General features: G+C 40.5%; 1 protein-coding gene across 3 annotated transcripts in view; it reads left to right on the top strand.

The window, feature by feature from the left end:
* Window positions 1-10,301, top strand: part of LOC112554351 (opioid-binding protein/cell adhesion molecule homolog) — a 75,735-nt gene that overhangs the window by 2,951 nt on the left and 62,483 nt on the right. For all 3 annotated transcript variants that reach the window (XM_025222093.1, XM_025222092.1, XM_025222091.1), the window contains exon 2: window positions 510-1,077. In XM_025222093.1, the coding sequence (XP_025077878.1) occupies window positions 1,026-1,077 (52 nt within the window). In that variant the 5' untranslated portion in view covers window positions 510-1,025. The remainder of the gene's footprint in view (window positions 1-509; window positions 1,078-10,301) is intronic.

Genomic DNA, 10,301 nt, shown 5'->3' with positions numbered 1-10,301 from the left:
CTAGAACCACTCTTCACTACTCAGTGGCTAATACGCGACATGCAAGATGACCAAACTGTAAAAACTCATGTTAACTCCAGACGAAAAAAATTAATCATAGTTATCTTCTTTTTTTTGTGTTCTCTAACTCCCCCTTTTCCTCCCTGTTCCCTCGCCTGGGGTTTTTTTTTTCTTTCTTTCTTTCTTTACTATTTCTCACCTTTTCGCTCTCATTTTTATTCACCTTCTCTCCCTTCTGATTTGTCCCTAACACTCTTCTTTGTTCATATTTTCTTTTGATGTCTATGAGTATTTCTTTTGGTTATTATCTATTCTGTTTTTGTATTTTCTGCCATTTTCTCTCTTTTCTCACACTTTCTCTCTTACCTCTCTCTTATTTTCATTTTTCTTCCTCCCTACAGTATTCTTTCTCCGTTCTGTTTTTCATTTCTTACTTGCTTCATCATCCGGGTGTTGCTCGTTTTAGCACGTGATCTGTCCTCAACTCTAAGTGTCTTTTAACTCTCCAGAGCGCGTGGGCCATAAAGAAGGAGGCAGTGACAAGCAATGGCACGCTCCCTTCCTGCGCGCACGTCCATGCCCACCGTCAGCAGCGCCAGCCACCACACAGTCGCCTCCCTGGACTTTTAAAGCCGCGACGATCCTGAAGTCAACAAGAATGGCGCTGCCTCTCTTATCGACAGACCTGCTGGACGGCGCTGTGGATAATATAAGAGAACAATAAGTACCAGCGGTGCTGTCTTCATTTATTTGTGTTGCTATTTTTAGCTCTCCTTGTCCTCGCCGACGACCGAGACGGTTGTTATTTTTGTGGGACGTCTTCCAGTCAAAGTCTCTGCCAAGCACTGGCTGACAGGATAGTAGAATGTTTATTTTTTACCTCATTATCTGGAGTAAATAAAAAACGGTATACAAACCTGGTATTAGTGGCAATGACATCGACAAGGCCAATGTTTGGAGACTGAGAACCTTCGTCCTCGCCATCGAGCATTGAAGACCTGAGCTGCTGAGTCTGTGTCTTCAAAATGAGACAAACCTGGACATACGCTTTCATCATCTGCTGCCTTGTAGTGCATGGTAAGAAATTATTATTTTATTATTATTATTATTATTATTATTATATTATTATTATTATTATTATTATTATTAAGTTGCGTGTGTTTATGGATTTGGTTGTGCGTTCACTTGTACGAAAGGCAAAAGCACAGAAGGTGCAATTTGAAAATAATTTCTTGCTCCTCGATTTTCCCCACTTTTTATTACTAATCAAACCTCACCCCTTGGAGACTGTACCTCGTGATGTATTAATAGTCTGTACCTGGCGCCATTTCTGCCACTTCGCTGTTTTTAAAGAACTCGGCTATGCAGTCAAGATAGCTGTGGTCTGAAGATGCAGCTATCCCTGAGGTACCTATGGACAAAACATAAACAGGCTTAGATGCGCAGGTCTGGTGATATAACCTGACTTTATTGTGTTCAGTATGAAACTACGGTTTTCATCCTAATGTTATCGTTGCGTATTTTAATGACAAGTACCTTGGAGGTTATTGTAAGTCCCTGCTTGCGATGTATTTTATCTCTAGCTCATAGTGCAGTCTAGTCATCTTTGGAAGGCATCTACTTTTCAAAGGCTTGATTTCTTAAAATTTTGTAGTCGGTAGTTATCAATCTATCGACCACGCACTATGTTTCTCAAAAAGTCCATACATCATTTATAGTGAAAAAAATTTCTTCCTTTTCCTAAACTTTTATACGGAAGCCCAAGGTTTCTAAAGACAGTGACCTGGATACTTTCCTTTGAAAATTATTTTATCGCCTTCTTTTCCAAAAAATAGGTCAGCTGACAGTGACGCAAGCGAATTTGCGTCAACGGTTTTTTATGAAAGATTTCTGGTCACAAAGCTATTTATAGACTTTTGTTTTATTCAGAGAACTGTCGCGACCATGTGGTGCTGACCCTGGCGCCATCTTGAGAGCACCTCGGTACGTCTCGTGAACCAAACTCACCCTGACCTTTACAGGTTGACCCCGCGCCGTCAAGCGCCGCTGTTTGGTCTCCTAATAACGGAATGCGACTTGCATGCAAATCATATTTTTAACATGGACGAGCTTCGTTTTAATACATCTAAGGCTGAGATGTTTTTAATTTAGCAAGAAAATGTTGTCTGGTAATGGTGTTACAGCGCAGCTGTCGATGTCGTCTGATTTAATCGTACAGATGCAAAAATCTGTTTCATATTATTTAGCAAATGTACTTTATGGAAATTGGAACTGCTTCATCTATTACTAATGACTGGATGTAAAAGTGTTTTTCTGATTAGAAATCTTGAGTGTAAACAACCACATGCGTCAGTGTCAGATTTTTTTAATAGAAAATTTATCTTGAACTTGATATTTTTTTAAACAAAAAAGTTTGAAATACTTTCTGCATGGATTGAAGATATCTTTCTGTCATTCGCTCGCTCACCCTTACTTAATTCCTCTCTCTCTCTAGCACACACACACGCATATACACCCACACGCATGCACATAGAATGGAAATCTAGCGCGAGGGGGAGAGAGAGAAGGAGGCGAGCGTAGGCAGAAAGCTAAAATTTGGCAAAAAAATTGAAAGAACTAAAATTACAGGAAATGGTCTATTTTACTGAAACGCACTCAGACTCTGTTAGAGCCGCTGATCTCATCAGTGTCATTTGAAGCTGGGTGCACACTGCGCATGCGCCACATGGGTCACGTGCTGAAAGTGCACTTCCCGCACTCAGACGTGATCTTTGCTGTTGAAAGGTTGGAAATTCCTACACGACACAACACTCGGCGTCAGATAAGTGGCTATCAACGGGCGATGTTTATGCTTTTCTCATCTGCCTACCTTTCGGAGGCCCAGGGATGGAGCCTCTTTTTTAAAGCCGAGATGACATTTAAACTACACGAAAAAAAGCTTAAAAGTTTATCAAGTTCTTTTATTTGCTTTTGACATTCGGTAAATGTTTAAACTGCAAAGTGTGGCAGTGATGCTCGGGCTGTAAGAAGATTGTTGTGGTAGATAGGTGGGGAGAATGAGACACGGCTTGCATGTTCCTCTGGTGATAAAAGTACAATCTTCACACTAGGTTGCTATATAGATATTATATATATAGTGTGTGTGTGTCCATAGCAGGCAGCACCAGAGAGATACATTCCTACTAGCGCTAACTCTACCCGGTCGATACCCGGGTTGTGCAGCAGACTTCCTCAAGTTAACCAGCTGCTAAATTGTTGCCTAGTCTTAACACACATCATTTTTTTTATTTCTTTTTTTACAGATATCGATATAAGCTGACAGCTAAATCTTCTTTGTAAACTTCAGCGTCTTAGACACAAACGTTTGTGAAAACCGTTATGGGAAAAGAAGGTATTTTACACCTGTAATTATCCCTTGGCACAAAATCTCGAGCGCGGAAAATTGATGTTTCAGCAGTGTACCCGGAAATAATTAAACAATAAGTCGTCTGCAGCAGCAGCAACCTCACAGCTATTGCCTCGAACTTTCGCTTTCGACAGCTCGTATTATTTTCTGTACCTCACCTGACATTTTTTTTTCTTGTCACATACGACAGAGGTCACTGGCGGGTCACCAAACTAACTTCCGACTCCTGCTCGGGTAGTCTACGGGCATGTTTATTAAATCTTTTGTAAATTGTTTTGACTTTGAGACGTCCATTGGTGATTTCAAGTCAGATCTTTAAATCTGCTTTCCTCCTACAGTCCAGTATTTATTTAAAGGTTTGGGAAAGGACGGCAGGGAGGCAGAGGGATTCATAAAATGTTGTCCCCTAAACACCGAAGGAATGGTTATTTCTCTTCTTCATACGGTTAGTCATGAAAAAGGAACACATTTCACTAGACGAAATCAGCTCCATTCCTTCCATTTTGCACACGCTGACTCAACTACCCCAATTTCATATTTTGTGAAAACTTTTCACCGATCAAAAAGTTTATCTGATCTCGTTGCACGTTAACGTGCTTAATGTCATCACCAACCGTCTTTCAAAATTCCGGTAAAATTACAACACGAGAAGATAGTTGTGGTGTAAGTTCATTTCTCAAAAAGGTCCTGCTCATCCGATGTGAATTAAGAGAAATAAACAGTTTGCGCTCACAAGCTACAGGGGAGACAACAATAATGTTCAGAACTCCAACTAACTCCTCAGTTGTAACGACTTTGTTTAATCACATGCTCATGGCTGATTTTTTCCACCTATTTGATTTGCTTTCTAGAGAGGCACCATAACAAACAAACGGGAGACGACAGCGGGTACATGTGGCTGCTACCCTCTTGTCTTCCTCCAAAGGCACTTGGCCTTTTAACGGACGCGCCACGAGTGAAATAGAATCTTAGCTGGGATCTCGTGGCCCCTAAAGGCTTTGTTTAACCAATATGCAAATGAACCCGGTGGTAAAAAGGGTGTTTTACAAGTATTCAAATGTGTGCTAATGTAATCTTTACATAAGCCAGCATTCAAATTGCCCTCGCGCTGCAGGTTTGATGTGGGAGCGAAAGCAAACCTTCCACCAGCCGCAATTCTCTGTCTTTTTTGGTGGCAGACTCGCGAAAAACTAAATTCTAACTTCAGTGTGTAGGCTGCGTGTAAAGTTCCTCCACAAGCAATTGAGACTTTTTGCCATGTTCTTAATCTTGCGAGCGACCTTAAATCTTTTAGTGATGGTACCTTTATTCCGAGCCCTAAAATGCATGATGTTATCTAATCAACACATGCTGAGTGCTTGAGAAAAAAATATTGTATCAAATAAAAATCCGACTGTGACATTTCAAAATACTTATTGTGTCATCTGATACCGGGATTTAATAATGGGGTGAGCTTTTATAGCTCAATCTCCCAGACAAAGCCAGGCTCTCTGCACATTACAAACACAAAAACACAATACAGACAAAATGTCTGTGGTTCTGTAAAGTTAAAGGGAATGCAGGTCGTTCTTCTGCTGGATGACATTCATGGACCAAGATAATGATGAGACATGTACAATCATTAGATTGGAGCAGAATAGATAAATAATCAAACTGGTCGATCACATCGTCAGGATAGTATCCAGATGATCACAAAGCAGAAATTACAGTACACTGTTGAAACACATGATGCTTGGCAAGTCTACCCCGGGGTCGAGTTGTAAAAAATGAAGAAACTGTCATATAGTGTTAGCCAGAGAGGATTAACGGCGATGAGAGAGCTTGATGTTACCAGAGGAACAAATAAAAAGCCACAGGCAAGTAAACAAACATGATTATGTCAGAAAAAAGTGCAGGTGGGAACAACAAGCACTACAAGCACAACAAATCCAAGAAAACAAAAGTGCGGAGAACTGACCCTCTCAAGCCTCTCTCAATATTTAGCATTTAGCACTGAGTTCACATAGAAAGGTATAATGATCGTTCTCTACAGGCTGAATGAACATCCACGAGACGGTAAACGCTGTCAAATGAAAGTTCTAGAAAGTTGCCACTGGCTTGTGTCGACTCTTTGGATTCGTTCACTCATGGCTAAAGCGGGTACCGTGGTTTATTAATGACAGCTTTAAACTCATCTCATGGTTACTGTGGCGATGCTAAACGCTTCAAGACTTACGGAAGAGCTTTGTTTAAACAAATTCTTTGTTCAAAATTCTTCTATCCGTTCTTACATGCGTTCATGTTACATGAAGAATTTATGTTTCCTGTTTCTTAGAACTGTATAAAAGCGATTCGAAGAATGGATAAGAATTTCCGCGAAGCTAAGCCATGATACTTTTAAGTTCTACTTAGGAACATTTTCTTAGAACAGATGGTTACATTGGTAACGGCAAACCACTGGTTTGTAGCCAAAGAGTTTTGTTGACATGCACTTTCGTGTGTCAGTCGTGACAGATAACTGTTCATCATCCGGGCTGTACCTGGGAAGCGAACGCATGCCCCTTCCTACGCCAACTGAAGAAAAAGCATCATGTTTTTGAAGTAACAAGTGGTGTTCAAACCTGTGAACATTCCATGCATCTTTACCCCACTGCCACTTTACCACCGCTGTATAACTATGACTTCAGGGGTAAAACATCTCCGAGGTCTGACCACCGCTTATCATTTTGTATACAAGACCCTTGTCCTTGCGTTCCCGGTGTTGCCCCGGTACAACCACTTACCCTCACTTCATAGCCAGCTCCTCAGATTTTCTTTCTTTTATTCTATTCTCATTTCCTTCAATCACTATTTTCAATGTCATCTTGCATATCCTTCTTATGTTGTAACCTTTCTGATGTTTCCTTTTTCCCCTCAGATTTCGGAGGTCCATTTCTATTTTCTAACTGATGACAATAGAGGATCTTTTACACAGCAGCGTGAGCGATACGTTGATTAACATGTAAAATGGTTTATTTTATTTCTTGTGTTGTGTAGAATATGGTAGATGGTAGACGATACTCTAGCAAAATGGAATTTTTAATGGAAAGAAAATAATCCAGACTGCTGACTGAGCACAGTCTGAAAAAACCAGATGTGAGTATGCGAGCGAGTGAAACAAAGAAAAAATATTAACACATGATCATAGGACTTTCAGTTGCTGTGCAGCAGAACAATGGATTCTTTCCATTTCTATTTCCGCCACCTACTCACCATCCAATCCTTTAAACGATTACTAAAAACCACATCTCTTCCGTGAGCATCACTCCTAACAGCCCACATAATGCTAGTCTCTTTTCTAACCTTTCCTTCACTTTTTCGTCTTTTGACTAGTTCGCCTGCTCGTCTTCCTCTGCAGATTCTCCAAACTCTCAACCTTTTTATTGTTTGTAATCCGATTCCTCTCTGTGTCTTCTGTGTGTTGTCTGTTATTACCCAACAGTCCTTTGTTTATCCTTCTGTCCTTTGTATTCTGTCCATGTCTCGTTCTTGTCTCAAGCGCTGAGAACAACTTCATGAGTGTGGTGATGCAATATTATTACTAAAACTGTGATCAGCAGATATTTCTTTCAGGAAATGTTGTTGACCTTATATGGCTGCACCGATCTTACTGTGTTCCCTTTCTTTGCTGATAGTCTGACCATTAAGTATTAAGAATTTGTCGAGAAAGTTTTTTCGTGTAAGCTGACGATAGATTTTTTTTATGGCAATAACAATTGTTGCATCTTTGTGTAGCCGTTATTATTGAGTTTCTCCCTTCCCTGCTCCCCTCGTCTATCTCTCTGTCTTTTCTTTTTGGATCTTGCTTTTTATTCCGGCTGTTCAGCCACTCACAATTATGTGTAATGATGCATATAAAAGTAAAGTGTACGCTTGAAGTTAGCTGGAAAATAAGGGACAATGTTCCATAGCTGACACGCATAATTGGCTCCACACCGACACTTGTGCTGCGGCTTCAGAAACATAAAACAGGCAAACTAGCTGTTAGTATTTACTTGACAAAAGAAACATGCTTCTGGAATGATAAAAAGAGGAACACACTTATCCAAAGAGACTATAAATAGATATGATGAGGTCAGAAAATGTAAACCAAATTTATTTATCGTATGCTATATGTATAAATAAATATTTAAAGAGAAAACTTTTAATGTAGTATTTTTCCGTTATATTCTATTAAATAACTCTAGCAGTTTTAGAAAACAAATTTTTACTTATATGACACTGACAAATATAGTGACAGTGTGTGTGTAATTTCTAGGGATGCGAGATGGTCACGTGACGATGATTGGATAGCAGCTGCAGTCTTGATGACGATGGCGTGCATGGAGTCTCGACCTCTCAGTCTCATACAGGCTATTTGGAATTATCCGTTAAGTTCATTATTCGTCAAATGAAATGCCCTTTTTTTACAGCCAGAATCATTGATCAGCGGGCGATGTGTTGCCTGTTATTTGAGGACAGAGATGCCGTGGTGTGGATGCGCTGGTCATGGCGCCACTTTACACCTTCAAGGGACTGCACTCTGCTGGCACAAAATGAGTGAATGCGATCAAAGTGCATTTTAGAATTCGGCTGCTGATAAGACACAAACAATAATTCGTGTAAAGAATATTTTCTCATCCTGTTCGAAGCAGCTGGAAATATAAGTTATATATCACTTGCGGGCAAGATGGCCAGAATCCCAGGATCTTCATCCATAAGTACAAACAGACACAAAGACAGACACAACTCTGTATTTTCTCTTATTTGAGTTTCAGAAAAGAATATCTACAACATGCTGGTGTCTGATATACATACTAAAGGCTAAAGTTTCCTTGTCTATAGTTTTTTTTCTTTCTTTATTGTTGTCGAGATAATTGAAAACAAGTAAAAGAAATGAAACAAAACTCAAATTCTTTTATTTAGGGTCTTGTTCACAAGTCTCCTTAGAGACTTTCTGTGTTAGTGTGTTAAAATAACAAGAAGGAAACGACGGGGTGTACGTTGCCATGGAGACGTGATTTCATCTGAACCCGATACGAATATTGTGCTGCCACTTCCTTTTTCTTTAAATTGATGAGCTACTTTGGCTAGTTGGAGACGAACAAGCAAGGTGGACAGAATAAAATCTCAAATTTAGTTAACATGGATAGCAGACGACTTCAAGTTGAGGATGTCTAGCTATGAAGGACGATCTGCCTGGCCTGTCACATACTTTGCCGATATTACACCTTGAGAATGAGCTCACGGGTCTAAATTCCTTTCCACACAACAAAAACACTGAAGGTAAAACGTGTGTTAAAAACTAAATATAAATCTCCTTATTCTCGCGTTCTAAACCTCGGCATCACTTATCCCAAGAAGTTGATTGGCTGCTGTCAGTGCAAGTCCGTCCTCAAAGACAGCCGAATGTCCTGAGCACCGCTTTTTGTTAGAACATTAAACCGAGATATTGAGCTCGTGGAGGCAAGCACCAGGAGTCTGGAACTGTCGGTGGCCCAGATAAGCAGACGCTTCGAAGTGTAGTCTTCACGGGGGAAGGCGCTCCACGGGATGACTTCCGGTCCGGTAGACGATCAAACATCCTTCTCGAAATTTTCTCCAGCTAGGAGTGCACCTGCGCCTGCATGAAATAGTCCTCTCTCTACGTGTTTGGACAAAGTACTTTTATGATAAGATAACTATATAGACTTGCTTTCTTTTAAACCTTGTTCAGAAGTCTCACGTGAGCTGTGTGCTTCCCTTTATGATATGGACATGCGCAGCCGCAGAAAATTGCAAATAGACTTCGAATTTTAGGGAAAAAAATGCACTTTTCCTAAAGAAACTTTTTAAATTATAAATTTAATTAACTTTTTACAAGAAAACGCGCTTGTTTTGCAGCTAGAGCATGATCAGTGTTGGTCAGGTCAACGTGCTTAAATAACAAAAACTGAGGTGGTTGGCCTTTCTTGCGCCGGCACGAAGCTGGATCACGTGATTTGAGTCAGCTGACCTTTAGGATAGTGCAAATGCTGCTAGCAAACCATGGACTCGAGGAACTGATAAAAAATGACTGTACAAATGAACATAACAACTTAGCCTTTTATTTATTACTGAGCGCTAAGTAATTAAAGCGTATTTAAGTCCACAAAAAAGTTTGTCTATCTTTATGTATTTCTGTTAAAAACTAAATTTGCGGGCTTTTTCAGACTTTAAAAAAAGTAGTATCCCGTGTCAGCCCAGAGGATGCAGATTTCGGATAGAAACCCTTCTCGCCCCAAAAATCTGAAGGAAATAGGAAACACTGTAGCCAATCAAATAACTTGGCTGTTTCCCTGGTCACGGGTTCTTCGGACTTTAGATTTTATTCAGGCAGATGGTTGCGTGAATTTTAATGAGGACCCTTGTTAGAGGAAAAACAGCTCCAGGCTCTGGTTCGTTACGAACCAAAAGCCATTTTCCTTTTTTTCTTTTTTTTTTTCTCTTCTTGTTTCTCCCTCCTTTCCTATCAGCGGAGGTGACGTCGATGCAGACGCATGCTACAGAATGACCGACTAGTCGAGCCTCCACGAAAGATGATCGAGACTACAAGAAAGTGGATGTTAAGGTCTGGGACACTCGAGGTGTCACCTTAGCGCGATCCATCGCCTTTTAAGTTTAAATCAAGATCTTCTTGGGCTCTCCTTTTTACCAGCGCACTTTGCCAGCGATGTTAGCGGTCGGCACACGAACCAGACCTGGCATCTTTTTGTTTCCATAGCAGAAGTTAACTCCAAAGAAGTGCGAGGAAGGGGGATAAGTGATGGAGTGGCTGGTGAGGGGAGGAAATAGTTAAGGAACATGTTTTAAAATATTTCGCTTTTGCCCTAACCGTACGTCCCTGTGCGCCATCCACACAACATGTTTCATCGTGCCA

The sequence above is a fragment of the Pomacea canaliculata genome, linkage group LG13, assembly GCF_003073045.1.
Source record: "Pomacea canaliculata isolate SZHN2017 linkage group LG13, ASM307304v1, whole genome shotgun sequence".
Taxonomy (NCBI): Eukaryota; Metazoa; Mollusca; class Gastropoda; order Architaenioglossa; family Ampullariidae; genus Pomacea; species Pomacea canaliculata.
The sequence above is the reverse complement of the archived record's forward strand: the minus strand, read 5'-3'. Positions and strand labels throughout refer to the sequence as shown.